Raw genomic sequence first — 22726 nt, forward strand, 5'->3', positions numbered from 1 at the left:
GTACTGCTGTCTGATTCTGCTACACTTTCATCTCTCATATCTTCATCACTAGTATCTGATCCCTCTTCATTAGACACTCCCTTAGGACTCCTTTCTTCACTACTGTCATCATCTTCCTCCCCTAACTGCTCCAAGTCACTTGAATTTCCATCAATTAGTATATTCAGGACATCTTCTACACTGTACGTTTTTGCCATATAAATGTACAAATCAGAATCATACACACAATATGCATCGTTACATTTACAAACTATATATTGACTATTCACAATTACATGAATGTCAAATTCTGAAAATGAATACTAGAAATAATCAAGCTTAAATTGAGTAATATATTAATTGTTGTTTGTATTATGGCAAACAGTACAAATTTAATCAAGAAATTGACAACAACACCTGATGCACTAACAAAATATAATGCATTTACATACCCGTAGTATCATGTTTGATACACACAGTTTCACCACGTTTTTCTGTAAAATATTTCATGATATATTGTTATTATGAGTTAGTTCACATTAATAAATACTCATTTTGAAATATAATTTATTTTCTCTACATTGCGCTTACTGTAACTGTTCCAAAAATAGGACTTTTATCCCGTGAAAATCCTGCCGGCTACAACCTGCGTGCAGCCGTCCTTGATTCTTCGAAAAAAAAGACGTTTTCCACCTGCAGTACATACGTCATCCACCAGAGGGCAGAATAAAGGTATAGGATTATATACAGCGTGTTTTTGAGGAAAGCGGTAATCCTATTACTGACGTATAGGTCTTAGAAATATTGGTATCAAATATGATACATGAGGCGTTATAGTGTTAATTATTTGTGCAATTATTTACTTAGTTCGGCTTTTCTCCTCGACTCTTTTTAAACCCATTTTTAAAGGGGGTGAGAGGGACGCCCTTTGCTAATATACTTGTCGATTGTCAAATGTAGCAGTTCATCGTTTTAGTTAGGAAATTTTTATTCTTGTTTGTTGTATTTTGATCATTTATTCTAACGTGTGTTGCTGATTTATAACTTTTGTTTTTAACTCTACGGATATTTTTTGCTTTCGCTGTTTTGTCTCCCGTCTCCTTTTACATGGTTGTTATATATGCTGATTTAATCTAATCGTGTCAGTGAAATTACAGTAAAGTGTATTTGTTTAATTATATTATATTGTCGCAGCGCTGGGCTCAGAGTTCAGGGGAACCTCCCCTTAAAACACCGACTACGCCACCCTGGGAATTGCACCCAGGGAAATAGTTCCTAAGCTAAATGAAACTCCAAGAGAAAGGCACTCAGGTCCGTTATACACGGCAGCAAGAGACGTGACTCCACTTACAATCTTTTATTACAACGAAATTAAAAACACCATCCACACGACGAGATAAAACCAAAACACACAAAATAAAATCCCTCACTTCAAACAGTTAATCCTTGCAGTTAAGCAAGGAATAAAAAGCTACCAATCCCCACATTCAATACAAAAAGGGAGAGAAGACAAGAGCAGAGACAAAGAGACAAAGCAGCAGCAACTGCAGGACAGGCAATCCAGACCGCAGCTGTAAAAGCAGGCAGAGCAGCAATGCTTAATGGCGTAGTGATCTCCAACCAGCCGGATAAACTCCCTCCACGTTGCCTGCAAAGGATGGCGCCAGGCAAAACAAGTTAATTAAAACCCACAATCACGAACCTAGATCGAACTTACGGGCGATTTTACACAAGCCCATTACAAGTCGCCAGCCCCACCATTTACCCGCAGCAACGTGCACCCACCGGTTGAGTACAAGTGAGCCGAAACAGAATGGAATAAAGCGTACCCGCTGCCACCTACCAAACAGCCGCCTCCAATAAATCCGTCGTATGCAGATCTTTACCACGAAGTCAGGTAACCGGAAGAACCTTGCCAGCGTTCGACCCCCAGCCAACCACTGCCATTTTTATAGGGCGCTACCACGAATTACAATACAAATCGGCCCGCACATTTAAAGGCACAGGTACTTAAAATAGTCATACTGCCACAATATGTTTTACGTTACTCAGTTACCTCACTTATGCTTTGAGCAGCGCCGAACAAGGACATTAATAGGATAGAATAGGAAGCTTTTATTGTGAATGTACAGGCAGCAAATACAATATACAGACAGAAATATATAAAATGTACATATGAGGGAAAAAGCCCCCCCCACTCAACAGGATTACATTTCATTATATTTTCATCAGACAAAAAACAGTCCATTTGCATGTTTGCTCAGTCATTTATTTCTGTCTAACATACGTCACACGTCAGACAGAGTAAAAAGGGTTATACTGGTTATAAAGCAGAGATTTTACCTTTTTGCCGTGGAGAAGCAGCGACATGTGACACTCTGATAAGGTAAAAATGATTCCTCCAGCACACAGTGAGCTATCCCAGCATGCACAGCGACACGGGGGAGTTTGCATAAACATAAAACCCTGGATAGAGGGGTTCAGTGAATGAGGAGGTGAAGCTGTACAGGAGGGTCAGTCCATCAGAGGAGACTCTGTAGAAGGACAGAGTACCAGCCGCCTGGTCCAGATACACTCCTACTCTGCGGGAGCCTGAGGACTTTATGGGTATGACAGTCTGTTTATCATTGTGCCAGACAGAGTAACTGTCAGGAGAGCAGAACAGCATCCATGACTTGTCATTGAATCCAAGCCGACAGTCATAACTCGATCCTTTCCTCCCGAGTGCTTTATAAGTCACTGCTATCCAGACTCCATCTCCACTCCACTCAGCCTCCCAATAACAGCGGCCAGTCAGACTCTCTCTGCACAGAACTTGGGGCCAGCAGTCAAATCTCTCTGGATGATCAGGATATGGCTGCTCTGCCCCCCATATCACCTTCCTGTTCCACCTCTGACAGAGACAGGCGGCTGTTTGCTGTGTTGGGGTCCAGCGTCAGCTGGCAGGAGTCTGTAGGCAAGAGGAAGAGCGATTAATCCCATGACGAAGCCCAGCATCTCCATCATTATCACTGTCACACCTCACACACTCACTAACACAGAACTCACTCCAATACACACATTTTATCCCCAATATACTCATGTAGCCGCCCGAGTCTGCGGCGCTCCGGCTGCCCCCTGCGCCGTGAGACACGCCGCGCTGAGAGACTCGCTGGGGACCCAACTGCACTTTAGCCTGAAAGCTATTATTCTGTACTAGTGCTGGGCGATATGGAAAAATCATATATCGCGATATGGATTAATTTATATCACGATAACGATATATATCACGATATACCACAATAAAGTACGTTTTCAGTTATTCTCTGAAAAGTTTGACAAAAATATCATTGCATACTTTTTTTGCAACTTTATTTTGAAGTTACATTTAACTGAACTGTCACAAATGAGAAAAATACATTTTAGTTTAGCAATATAAATGTATCAAATGACAACAGATGTGGTGGAGGTAGAGTTACAGTAGCCTTCACATTTTTTTATCCACATCATAGTTATTTAAATAGTATGATCAAATTAAACTCTATTTTAAAAAAAAAAAATTGAAGTGCACAACCATTTCAAGTTTCTGAGCAGAAAAGCACTCAATTATAAAAAATAAACACAAAACATTTTTCAACCTTGTAGTGCAAAGTTTGCAAACCAAAATAAAATATCAAAAGTAAATATCAGAGTTGAACATAACACTGTTTAAGGTATTAGCCATGAATAAAAGTGCAAACATAAAAGGCTACTTTGTAAAAGTAGAAAAAATGTCTCTGTCAAATTTAGAGGTTGAGTGCGAGGAAGACAAGTTGGTCAACTGTGTTTGGCTTAAGACATGACCTCTTACATGTGATGATGTTCCCACTCGCACTGAAGGCCCTTTCAGATGAAGAACTAGTAGCGGGAATGCATAAGTACTTCTTGGCGAGCCTGGCCACCGATGGGAAACTCAACTCATGATGCCTCCACCATTCCAGAGGGTCGGTCTCCGAGTTAGGCCCAGGTGCCTGAAGATACATGGAGAGCTCCAGTTCAATGGATGCTCTGCTTGGCTGGGAGTGGGTGGTACCTTGACCTGCCTTTTTGAAGTAGCTACCCAAACTCTTCTTTGTTTTCTTTGTGGGATGGGGACAGGGAAGCTCTGGATTATCTTCAGCAGCTGGGGGTGAAATGGAGGCTGCTTCTGTTTGTGCACTTTCAGGTGCCACCATGTCCACCAGCTCTGCTGCAGCTCTCATTTTTATGAACTCCACCCTCTCTTCCTTCATGTAGGCTGTCTTAAACCGTGGGTCAACAAGTGTCGCCATGTCCAGAAGGTTGTTGGTGGTATGGTCATCATACTTTTCATTAAGGTACTTGAGAATGCCCTCTTTTATTGCTTTTGTGAGCTCTGTATCCCCATCCTTCTGGCTGAGGATTTCGTTGTTAAAGAGGTGCAGTACCGGCTTCAGAAAAGATACGCTGACATACTTCTCCCCCGACAAAGCATCAATAAACTCGAACAGTGGACCCAGTGCTCTGTTTAAGGACTCTAGCACCACCATGTCTTGCCAGCTTGGCACCAGGTGTCTTGCCTAAGTCAGATAGCAAGCAAAGAAAATTGGTTACTATCATGAGGTGAATCTAGGCTACAAACAAATCAGAATCCACAATGAAAATCAGTGTGTAATGTCCATGTCTCACCTTCTTGTCTGCAAGGAGGACCTGTGAAAGAGCTTTCTCCTGTTCAAGGAACCTCTCTATCATCTGCTGCCGAGAGCCCCATCTTGTAGGGGTTTCAGTTATGAGCTGATGGGGAGGCAAGCCCAGCACTGCTTGTACCTTGGCCAAGTCACGTTTTCTCTTCCATGAGTTGGAGAAGGCACTGACCACCTTTTTACAGACTCCAACTGCACGTTCCACAGCCTGCTTTGTAGATGCTGGTGTGAGAGCTTTCAGAGCGTTCTCTGTTTGAATCAAATGGAAAAGTATGTAATTTAATAACATATTTTGACATTTTAACTTGATCATGTATTCCTTAACCAATTTATGGATTTATTTAACATTTAACATATGGTAATACAACTAGATCTGTGGGCAGCTAGTATTCAGTTTTTGCCATAAAAGGGTAAAATAATAAATAATGAATAAAATGTAGGCAAGTATAACTTGTTCAATAATAATGTCTTGTACATCAAACATAACACAGGATAACCAAACTAATCTCAATTCACTAATATTTTTGCTGTTAGTATAGTATTCCCATTGAAATATTACACTAGGCAATTTTTAGATTGTTTTACACTTACCAATGGCTAGCTGTAGACGATGACCAAAGCACTGTAGCCGTTCCCACTCATTCAGTTCCATTGCAGAGATGTTGTTCGTGGCATTATCCGTGGTGACACAGACAAGGTGGCATTCTTGCAGTCCCCATGACTCCAGTGCATCTCTCAGACCTAGATAGATAAATACTTTAAGGGGTCTCACTCGGAATTACTACAGTAAAAATGACAGAACAGTAAACTAAAAGTACATCATACAAATTACTGCACGAGTAACGCACCTTGGGCTATCATGGCTCCCGTGTGGTCATCTGGAAAGTACGCAGTCTGTAAACAGCGAGCACGGAGGATCCAGTCTTTGCTGATGTAATGGATGGTTACGCTCATGTAGGGCTGCGTAGCTCTGCTCGTCCACAGGTCAGTTGTCAAGGCATAATGGACCACACTGCGAACATCCTTCTCTACTTCGGCCCGGCATGCGTTATATAAGCGAGGCAACTCGACTTTACTGAAGTGCTTACGACTGGGCATAACGTACCTCGGGTCAAGGACTTTGACGAGGTCTCGGAAGCTACCCTTCTCAACTGTATACACGGGGGTCATGCCTTTACAAATGTAATGCAAGATGGCACATGTGATTTCTTTATGGCGCTGGGACGTTTTTTCATACGGTGTGCTTTTTATGAAAGACTCTTTAATTTTAGGCTGGCTATATTTTTTCTCGCCACTTGCCCGGGCTGTTTCACAACTTTCTTTACGTCGCATTTCTTCGATTCTCCCGTATTCTTTTTCGTGGACCTTCTTCAAGTGGTAAAAGAGGTTTGTTGTGTTAGCGTCGGGCGCGGAAACAGTCTTTTGGCAGAGTTTGCACATGACTGTCTTCTGCTCCGTGTCGGAGCTCTTGAAGCCAAAATGCAACCAAATCACTGACGTACCCCCACGTTTCGGTAAAAGTACTTCTTGGGATGCTGCCTGCATAGCAGTTTCAGTTTGTTGCGACTCCGGGCATTCATCTTCAACCTCTTGCTTCTCCATCACTCACGAGTTAACTAGCGTAAAGCATGTCGCAACAACGTAAAGCGTCATGTCGCAAAACCACAAAACGGAGTTACTTTGCGAAAAAGTTTTTTTTTTAAAGTTCATTTTTATTCTTGATTATCACTTATATAAAGGGTAGAGTATGCATTGCATAGCGACAAGACATTATCATACATTTGTCATAGCCTATTTAATGCAATATTTTCGTTAGTAAGTTAGTAATTAGGTTAGAAACGATAGAAGAGAAATAGGACGATAGACACTTTTCTATCGTCCCCACGATATATATCGTCATATCGCCCAGCACTAGTGCTCACCATGTGTTGTTGGGGTGGTCAGGGTTGCCAGCACTAGTCAGCAGAGTGAGTGGTTGATGTTTGTACTTGGTGTTTGTTCTCATTGTGACAAACACTGGTGTCGGATTTGGGATGCCAAAGCAGCCCCGCTGGTGCTACTGGAACACACACACACTTCTCAAAATTGTTTGGCAAGCCTGCTTCAGCCTGGCAGACCTGAAGGCGGCTGTGAAGTGCTGCTTGGGGGACGATGGCGGCAATAAGACAGTGAGGAACCGCAAGCTCCCCGGCAAGAGGCTAGTTTGCTGATGCTGTGAGGAGAAGGGACACCAGGCGCACCTCTGCTAAGAAGCTCACAACAGAGCCCCCGGGAGACCAGCTGAGAGTGGCTCAGTGAGGCAGTGGCTCACATCCCTTGATGCACCCTGATCCTGTGTAGTGCACCTTTAAGCCATTCCTGCTAATCTGCCGGGCAACTACTGGAGAAAAAGTGGGATCTTCTGCAACCTCTGACTACTTACCAGCCAGCCAGCGAGGTCTCACGGTACACTAGCTGTGAGAAGCCACATTGCAGCCCCAGCTGCATGTGCCACCACCTGAGGTAGCAGGCAGAGGCAGTGTTACTCGCTGCCACACCTTGGAGGCCCAGCTGGCCCGGGAGTGCCACGGGAATACCAGTACCAGCAAAACTTGGAGCAGCTGTGTGAATCCAAAGAACAGGAGTAGCAGGATCCGCACGATAAGTGCGTCAACTGCAGGGCGTGTGACTCCGACCGCCAGAAGCAGCAGGATGAGTCAGCAGAAGTGGCGCAGTTCGGATAGAAGGAGACGTGTTGCAGTTTTGAGGCCCAGCCAGCTCAGGAACGCCGTGAGCTGGACAACCTGCAGGAGCAAGGTGAGCAGGACCAGGAGCAGCGCGGCCAGTGCTAATGGGACCTGGATGGACTGTGTGAGGCCACCTGATCGGGGGAGCAGGAGGGTCAGCAGGTTCCCACCAAGCCTAGTAAGACAAAGGGCTGGTGCCTGGGAGGACCTACAATGTCAGCACCTGCCAGCAGTCCAGCATCGGCCAGTCTCCTGATCTCCTCAGCCTCAGCAGCACTCGTGAGCGGATGGTTTCCCTCATCATCGGAGATGGTGCACCAGTGGCTGCCACCAGAACTTTTGGACTTGTTCCAGTGTTGAGGTGGGGGTTGGGTGTGGTGGTTTCTGGGACGGTTGACCTTTGGGGAGGGGATGTGTAATGCTGGGAAAATGCCTCCACGTAACAGAGCCCATTTCCCGGCGTACTTGCAAGCCTTGAGTGTGTTAATTTAAACAGTTGTGTGTTAACATGCTTTGTGTTATTGTGTTGCAGCATCCGCTGTATTGATAAATGCCATGTGTTGTATATAATGTGAGCCTGTGCCCACCCATGTATTGTTGGGGCGGTCAGGACAGTCAGCACGAGCCAGCAGAGGGTGAATGGGTTGATGTTTGGGGTTTGTGCTCCTATTGCAATAAGGCTGCCTCGTTTGCTTCCTGCCACCACGATACAGTACCTTGGCCTGTCAGTTATTACAACATAATATGTAAAACTGTGCCCCATGCTTCCTGCAATAGGCTCCCTGAGCTATACTGTATAAAATGCTTATATAAAGTGGATGGACGTTTATACCCAACACATTGTTATTAACAACGATTGTTATTAGCAAGGGGCACTTGCAGTGCAGTATGTATGGATCCCCGCACTTAATTAGACTATTGAGAGCCAGTGAGCTTCACTGAACTAATTCATTCCCTTGTCTTAGTTAAACCACGGGCAAGTTTAACTAATTAATTCCTTGGCTTTAGTTAGATCGTGGTCACATTTTATTCATTTGTTCCTGTGATATATTAAAACGTGGGCACATTTTACCGCATAGCCTGCTTATTGCCTTATGCATCGTGGGTACAAATTAGCATAATTAGTAAAAGCAGATGAGGAGACTTTGTTAAACGTCATGAGCAGACATCCGTAGTCTTCTGAAAGTGTTAGTGCAGAGCAAGTCCTTAAAGTCAGACACAGTCAAGGAAACGTGGGGAAGCCTCTTCATCATCCCACAGTGCAGCCGATAGCCCTCCACAAACCACACCTAGGGGTCCATTCTCCCATCAAGCACTTAAGTCAAAAATGCACTCAACATGTAAGAGTATTCTCCTCTCATCAGTGCAGACACACTACTGCACTTAACCCAGCGAAGAAGATGTGGCTGTGGAAGAAGTATAATTAATTCATCAACCAAGAATAGGGGAGCTCTTCATGATTTTGGCACCAAGCAAAACGTGGAAAATGGATTACTTCATTTACAGTGGCAACCTTGTTGAAATCCGCAGAAACTCTTTAAAGTTTAACATGAACGCATGGTGGTAGCCTACTACGCTTATTTTTGGTCATTCTCACGAACATGAGAATCCTTCAACAATAAAATTAAATGTTATGGCGTAATACAGTATTTGAATTTTGTGCAGAGCAATTGACATTCGCTGAACTTATTAGATACATTAATATTAAGTAAATTATAGCTCTGATTTACTGATCCCTCAACCATTTTTCCAAAATAGGCACTACCCTAAGATCAAATAACATTTTCAGGATCTTTCCAGGATTTCTAAATCTTTCAGCTTTACTGCAAGTAACCCACAATAGACGATCAATTAGTATATACATGTATGTTCAGTTGTTCAATCGTTATATGTGGTGAAATACTTGTGATGTTACTACAGTACCCAGAATGCACTCAGGGATGGGCCAGGAATGTTGGGAAAGGAGCAGCAGAGTTGCAGGTGTAATGGATTTTTGTTGGCAGACAACTCTGGTGTATATGTGCTCATGACATTGTATCAGAAGTCATCTTTACCCACCAAAGGACTGGCTACATGAAGTCAGTGCTCCAGAGCCTTTTGACTTCAGCCAGCCTGCGATGTGGCCGCTGTGGCTTTTTGCGATTCTGTATCGGCACTAAGCTGAACAAGGAAGAGGGTCCCAGTTAATGCCAGTTAACTCCTTATCATATGCAATGGGAATAGAAGTGGGGGCTGTTTTTCGTTCATTCACATTTGCAGACACAACTGAAGCTAATGACTATGAAGAGGTGATGAAAAAAATTAATGAGCACTTCATACCATGCAGGAACATGATACATGAAAGAGCACTTTATGCCATGCAGGAACATGATACATGAATGAGCACTTTATGCCATGCAGGAACATGATACATGAACGAGCACTTTATACCATGCAGGAACATGATACATGAACGAGCACTTTATGCCATGCAGAAACATGATACATGAACGAGCAGGTTTCCACCAAAGTGTACAGAAGACAGTGAGTCAGTGGATGTGTTCATCAGCAGCTTGTATGAATTAACAGAGCATTGTGACTCTGCTGGGCTGAAAGAAGAGCAGGTATGAGACAGAGTAGTGACTGGAATTGCCGACCGGGAAATCGCACTAAGGCTCCAAATGGGAAGTGAATCAACGTTAGACAAAGCCGTGCAGATGGCAGGACAGCCCAAGTTGATAAAGACACAGAATCCCAGCATGATAATGACAGACATCAGGGCAGTGCAGCAGCAGCCCAGAGGGGACAAGCAGCACAGTGGGGGGGGGGGGGGGGGGAGGTAAGGCTGAATGAAAAAGGCCAGTGTGAAGACAGACAGGCCCAGAGACACCTGGTTCACAGTGTGGTAGATCACACGCCCCACATCTGTGTCCCGCTTACAACAAGCAATGTCAGAGATGCAACAAAACACTCTGCGAGGTTGCAGCTCCGGTGACCCGCTACTACATAGAAGACCTGCTCATCCGTGAATCATCAGACCAGGAGGAACTGCAAGAGCCCTGGGAGTCCATCATCTGGTGAGGAAATCAGCCTGGTTCCCAGTGGAGTCACATTGGCTCGGGCTGCAGATGATGGGCTCAGAGGACAAGGTCACTATGTCTCTGAATATTGAGTTCTGAGGGACAATTCAGCCTGCTGCTTAAGTGCTGCGCTCAGCCGCTCAGCCTTCTATGCTACATGAAGCCGCTCAGCCTTCCGTGCCGTATGAAGTTGCTCGGCCTGTTGCTTCTGTGCCATGTGACCCCGCTCAGCCATTTCTATGCTGCACAAGACCATGCATGCTGCTGCTTCTTTACTGTGCAAAGTTGCTCCTGCCCCATGTTTTCTCCGTGTTCTAGAGAGCGTCCTGACCAGCTGCATTTCCGTCTGGTCAGTGCCAGTGCTGCTGACCAGAAGAGCCTGCAGCGGATTGTTAAAGCAGCTGGTAACATCACTCCACTCACCGCAGGAGATCTTCCACAAGTGCTGCATCAGAAAGGCCTCCCGCATTGTGCTGGACTCCTCCCACCCCTCACATGGACTCTTCATGCTGCTCCCATCTGGCAGACGCTACCGCAGCACAAAAGCCCGATTGACCAGACTGTGAGAGAGCTCCTTCCCACAAGCCGTCAGACTCCTCAACGTGCTGAACTCAACTGTGAACCGTGACTTTACACCTCTGCACTTTACACATCACTGTTTTAAAATGCACATGCTGCCATAGAAAGAACTCTGTCCTTTTGGCTTAGAAGGACAAACTTTAAGAGAGGCAGTGACATCTAAAATATCCTGGCAAGTGGAGTACAAAAGTGAAGTTAGCTCCTCCATATCAGTACAGTGAATATTCTCTAAACTCGGCCCAACAGCATCATTAAACGCAGTTACAAATTTGGTAGCAGTAGAAGGCCTCATCTGTGGGAAACACTGGGAGCCGCACAAGACTTAGGGGCAGAACATGGAAGATAACTATCGATCAGAATGGGGGAATGATCAGAGAAATCGGCCTTGTGAACCGTCATATTAAAAACAGACAGACCATATGATAGTACAAGGTCTAAAGTACGGCCATGTTCTTAAGTTGGACCTATTACACGTCGAAAGATTCAGTAAGATTCAGGAAGTCTTTAACTAGTGACTTAGGCGAGCAGCAAATATGTTTAAAATCACTCACATTCAAAACCTGGTCATATTTTGCCATAAAATAAGTCAGAAAGTTATAAAAATCTTTATTATAATTTGTTGGCCAGTAGATCACAGCAATAAATACCAGATGTAGGTGGTCCAATTCAAACATAATCACCTCAAAACTGTAATATAAAACTGCTGATAACTGTTTACCAATAAAAGTTCTCTTTAAAAAATAATCCGGCATTTCATAGCAGAACAAATATCGTAAACAGCTTGTCCATCACATACCAGTAAGGAGCAAAGATTTCCAGCAAAAATCACAACACAGACAAACAGCAACATCAGCTAATCATGAAAGACGGCCGGCCACACACACTGGCACCATCTTAGGAATGAGACGTCTTATCGTCTAAAACTGGAGAAACTTTGCCATTGACTTCATGCTGAAGGAGTTGGTGAGTCAGTGGGTGAATGACAGACACTCGTCTTCATCCACTCACTCACCAGCTCATTCAGAGCGAGAATGAGAGACCCAAGGGACTCGTTCACTGTGAACAAATTGGTCGGGAACTTTATACCATCAATGGAAGATTCCTGTATCAATAATTAATGAAGGATTGATGACTTTGTAATGTGGGCATGTGCAGGGTGTGTGTGGGGGGGGGCAAATGATAACTGACGATCAGATAAATGGCCCCCATCCTAAGCAGGGAAATTTACCAGTCAGCAGAATTTATCGAGGGGACCTTCCCCCGCCCCCGACCGACAATTTAGTGGTCTGACACCAACACAGAAAAGTCTATGCACATCGCTGAACTGATGAAATGTATTACATTATCACAAAATATGCTTCATAGATCTTACATAAAAGCTACATCATCAGTTGTAGGCAGTCCCCAGGTTAAGAACGTTTGAATCATGGACAAGTTGCACTTACAAACGGAATGTCATGAAGCCTGTTATATAAAAAATTTGAGTTAAATACAGGGGCGGCATGGTGGTGCAGTGGTTAGCACTGTTGCCTCACACCTCTGCGGCCCGGGTTCAAGTGTCCGCCTGGGTCACATGTGTGCGGAGTTTGCATGTTTTCCCCATGTCGTCGTGGGGTTTCCTCCGGGTACTCCGGTTTCCCCCCATAGTCCAAAAACATGGAGAGGCTAATTGGAGTTGCTAAATTGCCCATAGGTGTACGTGTGTGAGTGACTGGTATGTGAGTGTGTTCTGTGATGGGCTGGCCCCCCATCCTGGGTTGTTCCCTGCCTCATACCCATTGCTTCCGGGATAGGCTCCAGACCCCCCACGACCCAGTAGGATAAGCGGTTTGGAAAATGAATGGATGGAGTTAAATACAATGGTTCATAGTAAAAAAACAGACACATTACTTTGTGACTTACAAATGTACTTTGTGATACATTATTTACACGATAGACAGGGAGGATCAAACCACTTTTGCTTTTGAGGCCGGGGAGGGGGACATGGAGGAGGCAGGAAGCAGGCAGATAAGCAGATAAAGGAAACAACAGGAGAGGAGAACTTATCATGTAAGTTATTTATCTCTATAAGAAGAAAAATAATTAAAAATAGAAACCAAAATCACAATAATTTGCAGGGCTTATGGAAGACCCCCCCCATCCAGGTAGGGCCCTGGTTATTCAGGGCCACCATTCCCCACACTCCAGCACTCCTGGGGGGCAACAAAATCTCCAGCATCACCACACTGAGCACTGACACCCCCACAAGACTGTATGCTCAGCCCATTTCTCTTCACCCTGCTGACTCATGACTGCACTGAAAAGTACAGCTCAAACAGCATCATCCGTTCTGCTGATGACATGACAGTAGTGGGTCTCATCAACAAAGGTGAAGAGTCAGCATACAGACTGGAGGTGGAACAGCTGGCAGGACTGAGGCAAGAGCAACAATCTGTCTCTCAACCTGGACAAGTCAAAAGAGACGACTGTCTACCGGGACGCCCAGGTTGTCCACTCCTCATTAACTGTAGAGGGATCCACAGTGGAGAGTCAGGAGCACCAAATGTCTTGGAGTGGACCTGGCAGAAGACCTCACCTGGACTCTTAACCCCACTACACGGGTCACAAAGGCAGAACAGCATCTCCACTTCCCAAGCAGAAGAGACGTCCAACCCCATTCTCACCGTATCCTAGGAGGGCAGGATAGAGAGTGATCTGACCAACTGCATCACTGTCTAAGTCCAAGACTGCAAGTCCCTGCAGTGGATGGTACATACGGTAGCACGTAAAAAAGGACAAGGACATTTTCCAGAAACATTGGCCCCACAAAGCATCTACCATTGAAGTCTCCTCCTATCGTTCCCATGGAACCCTTGTCCTGCTTCCCCCTGGAAGAAGATACATCTGAGCCTGTTCTGCCAGGTTCAGCAACATCTACATCCCCAAGAGTGTCAGGACACTGAATACCCTGTTGCCAATCTTACCCCCTACCTGTTCTTGAGTATATTCCCACCCCCCACCCCAAACACACTGCCACTAGTTACTTTAATATATTATTATCCATCCATCCATCCATCCATTTTCCAAACTGCTTAATCCTACTGGGTCGCGGGGGGTCCGGAGCCTATCCCGGAATCAATGAACACGAGGCAGGGAACAACCCAGGATGGGGGGCCAGCCCATCACAGGGCACATTGACACACCAGTCACTCACGCATGCACACCTACGGGCAATTTAGCAGCTCCAATTAGCCTCAGCATGTTTTTGGACTTTGGGGGGAAACCGGAGTACCCGGAGGAAACCCCACGACGACATGGGGAGAACATGCAAATTCCGCACACATGTGACCCAAGCAGAGACTCGAACCTGGGTTCCAGAGGTGTGAGGCAACAGTGCTAACCACTGCACCACCATGCCGCCCCCTATATTATTATCTATATATTCAATTCACTATATTTATTTCACTCCTTTATGCTGCTGTATTCATTGATTAGATACACATTGCATGTATATAAGCCATTTAAACCATTGTTTCCAGCCCCATTTCACACTGTCCTTAACATTAAGTGCTGTGCAAACCTTCCCCTTGTCACTTCTGGTTTGATTATTGCACTTTGGTCCTGGGGGATGTTATTTCATGTCACTTTACACCTCTACATGGGTAGTATGACAGTAAAGTCTACTTGACTTGACCCTGGCTTAATTCTGTGTGTGAAAGTGGCATGTTCTCAAGAGGATTTTCTCCTTGTACATGTGGTCAACGAATTGTGATCTCTAAGCTGTCCTTAGTTTGAGTCTGTATGTGTGAGTTTGTGCTCTGCTATAAACTAGTATCCTATCCATTGTGTCCCCCGCCCTGTGCCACCTGGGACAGGCTCCAGGCTCACCACCCCCCTGTACAGGATAAGCAGTAATGGAGGACGGCTCCACACTGTTCCAAAGAAAGGGCGCTCCAGCTCCCGTCAGGACTTCAGACCAGCTCCTCTTCCTAAGTTTTTCCTCCACAAACACAGTTGTGCTACAGTTTTCTGAAAGAAGGGTATGACCTGAATAGGGATGTCGCAATACCAGTAATGCAGTAACTGGTACCAATAGCAACGGGATTGCAAGATGCTTGATACCCAATTCTACGCCACGGTTAAAATAATAATAATAATATATATTTTTAAATGATCCCATATACTTAAACATAAAGCCCTTTATTAAAACATTTGAACATTATAAAAATTTCTGTAAATTAAAGGAAGAACAGCACTGACCACGATACGGTCTGTGCTTTATGTGCTAACAGTGTGATGTTTCGTAGATCCCGCTATTAATGGCATAATTTTTCATGGCATTTTAAACAGTTGGAAGCTGTAGTTTTGTAATATTTCTTAGCACTTATGCCTTATTTGTGGCTCATTAGACCGGTCAGGCACACAGTACTGTCCAACTGCTATCTGTGGATGTGTTGCTACGGTGTTTTTATGTGCAAAATACAGCGTATTGTGTTATCAACTGATATTGCTAACAGTGGCTAAAAGTTAACTGGTCTTGAACGGGGGCTGTCATGCCAAATCTCTTCCGCCGTCCGAATTCCTTCTCCATGTGACGTATCGCTCAGCTGTTAGGCAGATGTTGCAGTTCCAAGTTATTGCTTAAGTTTAAAGTTCACATCAACAAAAGCTGATCTTTACAAAGTGCATTTTTATTAAGTGGTATTAAGAAATCGTTTATGTTTACCTTGATAGGACAACCGACGTTTTATTAGTTGTTAATCCTAACCACTCCAGCAAGAATCCATACTGTATCAATAAAATACGCTTACAAATGTTTATTCAAACTTTTTTAATTATCATGAAATTGTCAGCATTTAGCTTGTAAGTTCAACGCTGGTTGTACCATCAAGCTAAATGTAAACGATTAGCCATGTGCAGTTTTTCCTATGCTTGTGGGCATCTTCAGCATGTAAGGATGGATGGAGTTAACATTATGAAACCAGATGACATCTCAGTGGGAGTCAGAGCCCTGCTGGGAATCTATTTTATCTTTGGAGTTACTGTAGATATACAGAAAATGTATAGAGGACTTTAATTTGTATGCAGTGCATGGTTGGTATAAAGTGAAATGTTAAAGGGGTCATCAAAATGGCAAAATGGCCCGAACTGCAATGAATTGAAAATAAACTGGAATTATACCAATACTGATAGACAGACATTTTGTCAGCTGCATAACTGTGATTATTTAGAGACAGTATATTGAATATTTCTTAATTGCATTGTTTGATTGATATTAACATTCAATATTATGATGTTTATTTATTCCTGTGTAAAATTTTGTATTTATTGTATTTTCATTCTGTTTATTTTTGATAATTATAAATGTTCAACCCTCAATAATTATCGTTATACTTTTTTGAAAGTCTGATATGTAAATGAAACCTCGCTTAAAGTCGTCTCCTGTTTCATCATCCTCATTTATTATTATTATTATTATTATTATTATTATTATTATTATTACTACTACTACTACTACTACGACAACTACAGCTCTTCTGTATAGTTTCGTCAAGCTTATCTTTCTCCTCCTCGGCTTGGCAGAAGCTGGTCATGTTAAATTAGGCTTTTATATTTTAACTTGGTATTTTAAAATAAATATCTAGAAAAAAAAAGTTTCATTACTACTTCCTGGAAAATGTCTGGCTCTCCTTCCTGAGACAGATACACTGCCAGCACAGAAACAGAAACAAAATGAAGAAACCTGACATTTATCATGTGGATTATGTTGAAAAATGTAAAATTCAAGTTTGTGGGCTGACAGTGATCATAAAAACTGTCTGTCTAAACCTGACACAGTCTGTCTATAACTGCATGTTACGCCTGATGCCACATGACAGCCTGAAACCCGTCTGCTGTCTGCTGTAAATCTGCTTCATTTGGGGAAAAAAGCAAATAAGAGACTAACAAAATCTAAATGGACACAGAGGTTAATTCTCAGTATAACTGCTTTCTCCTACCAGTCTGTCAACTACATAATTTCTCTTTTCATCCATTCAAGGTTGTGTGAGACTGGAACCTCTTGTAGAAGATGCCCAGAATGGGCTGCAGACACATTGCAAGGCACACTCACACTCACACTCACACACTCACACTCACACAATCACACCCACACACTCACACACTCACACTCACACTCACACACTCACACACTCACACTCACACCCACACACTCACACCCACACACTCACACTCACACACTCACACTCACACCTACAGACAGTGACTCCAAATCACAGATTTTCAGCGGTGGAGGGAAACTGGAGAACCTTGAGGAAACCCCACAACAACATGGGAAGAACATGCGAACTCCACACTCACTGAGCCGGGGGTGGAGACTCGACCCCCAGTCCCTTGAGGTACGAGGAAACAGTGCTGATCACTGCGGCAAACGCGCCCCCCCCCCCCCCCCCCTAATTTCTCTTTACAATATTAAATTGTAGCATTATTTCTGGTTTGGGTAAAAAAACAATATTATATATTGTATTTGCCCAGTCTGTTCTTCTCAGTCTGGCCTCAGTCCAAACCACACCTACTGCAGCCTGAGAAGCAGGAAGCTCCTCCCACTCTCACAAAAAATATGAACAAGAAGGAAATTAAACTACTCAGTGTTTCTTTGGAAAAGGTACTGATGGTGTAGGTTGTACACAGAAGTATAAACCAGCCTTTAGTCTCGGCGGCCAGTAGGCAGAGCAGGCTGAGGCATTTAAACACCTGGGCACAGTTATGGACGCCTGCACTTATTGGATCTGTTCTCACCTTAATATCATATGCTGGTAAATCTCTCTTACAGTCAAACCTACATCAGTCTTTCTCAGGTTGTTAATCAGGCCAGATAACAGGGTCAGCTCAGCCTTCACTGCTGGAGTCGTTCTCTCGGTCAGTCGCTAGGAAAGCCTGCCTTTGATTGGCAGAACTGTGTCAGACAGAGAGATGACAAGCCATCGTATTATTCAATGAACTGGATTAAATGGCAGCACAGCGCCCTCTGCAGTCTGTCATAGAGCAAGTCAGTATGAACAGCCGTCCAGGCTTCTCTCCCTGTGAACATTAGACACATAGATGTGTGCAGGTCTGGGCTGGGAGCTTCCAGTGTGCAGGGTTAGCAAACGATTTTTGAATGTTTACTAAAGAAATATCAATCATCCTTGTGAACCTCGTTTAGTTTAGACTGATTTATCTATGACTTTGTGTTTCTGTCACTTTCGCCCTGTTCAGACATGCACTGTCACCCAGACTGTTCTTCACATTCCCCAGAGGGGCTGTACATGTGAACACAAATGTCTGAATCAGTCGTACTGGATGGTAAAAGGAGTTTATCCTGCTAGCTACTTAGTATAAAGTCGGGGTAATTTCTGATTAACCTCCATGTGTGAAGGGAGCAGGAAATTCTCCAGTATAGGATCACAAACACACACAAACACGCACACACACACACACACACACACACACAGACACACACACACACAAATAACAAGGGAGGCCAGCATTCCAGCTTTTATGGCCCAAATATTTAGGGATCTACGGGCGGGAGAATGGACCTCAAGGATAGGGGTCCCTCAACTTGGCACGCAACCATCCTGCAGCAAGCAGCATCCTGCTTTCCAAACCACAGACTCACCCAACACCCAGAAGAAAGTTCTCTTTTAAGTTTGGCCTGTATATACCCTGTATGTGGGTTTACTTATTATTGCTGGTCTCAGTATCCATATAGGTTATGTCTGTCTGTGTCCTTAGACAGTCTTAGTGTTTTGTGTGCCGCCCTTATAACTGTGTTTCACAGAGTATCACCTATCTTACCCTTCTCACTTGAACCATTATATAAATATGGATAAATATATATGTACAGCTACCCCTGCATACAAGCCCTCATGGTTAAATCAGCGGAATCGTGAAAATTAAATAATGTAAATAATGTCACCAGGTATCTCAGTGGGTCTCCTAACTATCAGAGGTTTTTTCTTTCTTTATTTAACACCCCCCCCCCTTTTTACATTCCTCTGTTGGCTCTTATTTGATCTTTATGGTCCGTTAGCACTTATTTGTCTTGTACTATTCTGTGTTAAAAGACTGAATCAAGGTATATATTATCAATCCTGGAAAGCAGATCATTCCATTAATTTGTGTTTGTTATTTGTTAAGTCAATGTCTGTCTTACGTTAGTACAGTATTAGGTAGAAATAAATACATGCCTTTTATACAACTTCAGCCTCCGTTCATTGAGTCCTCACTATAGTCACTGACTGTGCAATCTGGCTCCTAAGCTCCGAAACCTCAAATCGCCTGAAATATCACGACACTCTCTCTCAACGGCCGTGAGAGCAGCTTCCCTACTAGTCGTTTACATTACCTGGTGATGTAGCTCGGTGGACGAACATTCTAACCCAGGTTACTAAGCTATACTGATAATTATTGAATCCCATTTAAGTCTTACATTAACAGACTCACAGGGATTCTGCAACTGAGTTTGAAGGAACCAACCATTCAGTGTAACAATTAGTTGATAATCAAATAATAGTTGATAAATAAATAATATTTAATTAAAATGTAATTAAATTCCCTACATATTGGTGGAGACATTAAAATTTACTTGAGCTAATTTTCCTACCCTAGAGAATTTAAAGTGAGTCAGTGGGAGTGTGGATGATATTTCTATCATGTGACAGGCATGAAAACGGAAGAATACAAACATTACAGAAGGTGAAGAGCAAAGGGGCATTTTCACACGTGCGCCCCCAGCCTGCTGCTGCCTGAGGAGCTGGGGGTCGTCGCCCCGCCCTGCAATATGCTGCCGAGGCAGGGAACAACCCAGTATGGGGGGGCAGCCCATCGCAAAGTGCAGCCGTCTTTGATTCTTGAAAAAAAAGACGTTTTCCACCTGCAGTACATAGGTCATCCACCAGAGGGCAGAATACAGGTATAGGATTATATACAGCGGGTTTTGAGGAAAGGCGTAATGCTATTACTGACGTAGAGGTCTTAGAAATATTGGTATCAAATTTGATACATGTGGCGTTATAGGGTTAATTACTTGTGCAGTTATTTACTTAGTTGTAAGGACTTAGTTCGACTTTTAATGACTCTTTTCCCGTGTTTTAAAGGAGGTCAGAGAGACGCCGTTTGCTAATTAGCTTGTCGATTTTCAGGTGTAGCAGTTCACAGGTTTAGTTAGGAAATTTTTATTCTTCTTTGTTGTATTTTGATCATTTATTCTAACGTGTATTACTGATTTATAACTTTTGTTTTTAACTCTACGGATATTTTTTGCTATCGCTGTTATGTCTCCCGTCTCCTTTTACATGGCTATTATATATGCTGATTTAATTTAATCGTGTTAGTGAAATTACAGTAAAGTGTATTTGTTTAATTATATTATATGTTTTACGTTACTCAGTTACCTCACTTATGCTTTGAGCAGCGCTGAACCAGAACATTAATATGATAGAATAGGAAGCTTTTATTGTGAATGTACAGGTAGAAAATACAATATACAGACAGAAATATATAAAATGTACATATACAGGGGAGAGAAAAGGCCCCCCCACCCATCAGGCTTACATTTCATTACATTTTATTTTATTCAGAATCAGAATTCACTCTATTGGTACAACTGCATTTACTATGAATTTGGTCATTTTGCATGAGTTTGGCAAACTGAACAAACATTCATTTATTTCTAACATACGTCACACTTCAGAGTAAAAAGGGTTATACTGGTTATAAAGCAGAGATTTTACCTTTTTGCCGTGGAGGAGCAGCGACATGTGACACTCTGATAAGGTAAAAATGATTCCTCCAGCACACAGTGAGCTATCCCAGCATGCACAGCGACACGGGGGAGTTTGGATAAACCCGAAACCCTGGATAGAGGGGTTCAGTGAATGAGGAGGTGAAGCTGTACAGGAGGGTCAGTCCATCAGAGGAGACTCTGTAGAAGGACAGAGTACCAGCCACCCGATCCAGATACACTCCTACTCTGCGGGAGCCTGAGGGCTTTATGGGTATGACAGTCTGTTTATTATTGTGCCGGATAGAGTAACTGTCAGGAGAGCAGAACAGCATCCATGACTTGTCATTGTATCCAAGCAGACAGTCATCACTCCCTCCTTTCCTCCCGATTCCTTTATAAGTCACTCCTATCCAGGCTCCATCTCCACTCCACTCAGCCTCCCAGTAACAGCGACCAGTCAGACTCTCTCTGCACAGAACTTGGGGCCAGTAATCAAATCTCTCTTGATGATCAGGATATGGCTGCTCTGCCCCCCATGTCACCTTCCTGTCCCCCTCTGACAGAGACAGGTATCTGTTTGCTGTGTTGGGGTCCAGCGTCAGCTGGCAGGAGTCTGTAGGCAAGAGGAAGAGCGATTAATCCCATGACGAAGCCCAGCATCTCCATCGTTATCACTGTCACACCTCACACACTCACTAACACAGAACTCGCTCCAATACACACATTTTATTCCCAATATACTCATGCAGCCGCCCGAGTCTGCGGCACTCCGGCTGCCCCCTGCGCTGTGAGACACGCCGCGCTGAGAGAGTCGCTGGGGAACCAACTGCACTTTATCCTGAAAGCTATTATTCTGTACGATGCATAAAATATAAAAACGAAGCAGGAATTCAAGTATGTGAAATACCTCAGGAAATGTCGGACGGCGCGCGACGCGGCGGGAAGACGCGCCGAAATGCTGCGCGTGCTAAATTAATAGCCTTAATTGCAGGTACATAAAATTATAAACAGCATTAATAAAACATGTTAAACATGAAATTGTACCACAAAATGTACCACTATAAGTTAATTTGTCTTTACTTCAAAATAAGAACTTCCTTCAACCCCCTTCGGACACATACCCCCTCCAGCAGCGTGCAGCGCCGACTAGTTTTGTGTCGGTCACGAACGAGCCGCAGAAAAGATCCGGATCCGGACCGAGAGGCATTTTTATTAAACAAAACGTCTCCGCGGCTCAGCGCTCCATGCCGCTCTTACTGTGACTGAAGTTTGTGTTAAAGGCGTGTGAGCCGCGGGACCGATCACGTGATGACTCAAAGGGCTGGGGGGGGGGGAGTGGCGGCGGCGATGCACGTGCTGACAGTGTACAGGTACAGAGCACAAGGGAGGGAGAGGAGGAGAGAAAGAGGGAGTGTGGTGCGCGAATAATACGTAAGATGAGTGATAGTCGGACACGCGAAGCGGCATTTGGATGCATTTTAATATCTATGATAACTCAAATGCAGATGCACAGTTTGCAAGATGAAGCTGTCATTTCGAGCAGGATCCACAAACAACCTTCACAGACACTTAGGAACTGCGCATCCAACACTTCAGATGGAAGGAAAAAGACAGGCTAGCGTGCCTGCTACTGCCAGAAGCCGGATCAGCCCGTCTAAGCTGAGGCACTTAGCCTTTCTGAGCCAAAGGAAATGTTAACATGTTACACTGTTAGAAAGGTGAGAGATAGTTGGTATAGTGGATAGAACCTAAAACTGTTGGATGCTGGTGTTTTGCACGTTGTAATTTATTTATTCTTTTTTAATTGTGATTTGTTATGTTATTTGACTGTAATTAAATCAAGGACAAAAACAGATTTTCCACTTATATAATGTTCAATATCTTTTTATACCAAACATAATGTAAAATCATGGTATTCAAGAAATTATAAGGTTTAGTACACATATCAATCATGGG

General features: G+C 43.7%; 2 protein-coding genes across 2 annotated transcripts in view; one reads left to right on the plus strand and one right to left on the minus strand.

Annotated features, from left to right (window-relative positions):
• Positions 1-22726, plus strand: part of LOC125739643 (GTPase IMAP family member 4) — a 386756-nt gene that overhangs the window by 306504 nt on the left and 57526 nt on the right. The gene's annotated exons all lie outside the window — the stretch shown is intronic.
• The window catches only part of LOC125739605 (NACHT, LRR and PYD domains-containing protein 12-like), a 728681-nt gene continuing 708201 nt past the window's right edge, over positions 2247-22726 (minus strand). Inside the window, exons 19-20 of the mRNA XM_049009881.1 lie at positions 21313-21383; positions 2247-2857 (exon numbers count right to left, since the gene is read on the minus strand). Coding sequence (XP_048865838.1) covers positions 2396-2857; positions 21313-21383 — 533 coding nt within the window. The 3' untranslated portion in view covers positions 2247-2395. The remainder of the gene's footprint in view (positions 2858-21312; positions 21384-22726) is intronic.

The sequence above is a fragment of the Brienomyrus brachyistius genome, chromosome 4 (assembly GCF_023856365.1).
Source record: "Brienomyrus brachyistius isolate T26 chromosome 4, BBRACH_0.4, whole genome shotgun sequence".
Lineage (NCBI taxonomy): Eukaryota > Metazoa > Chordata > Actinopteri > Osteoglossiformes > Mormyridae > Brienomyrus > Brienomyrus brachyistius.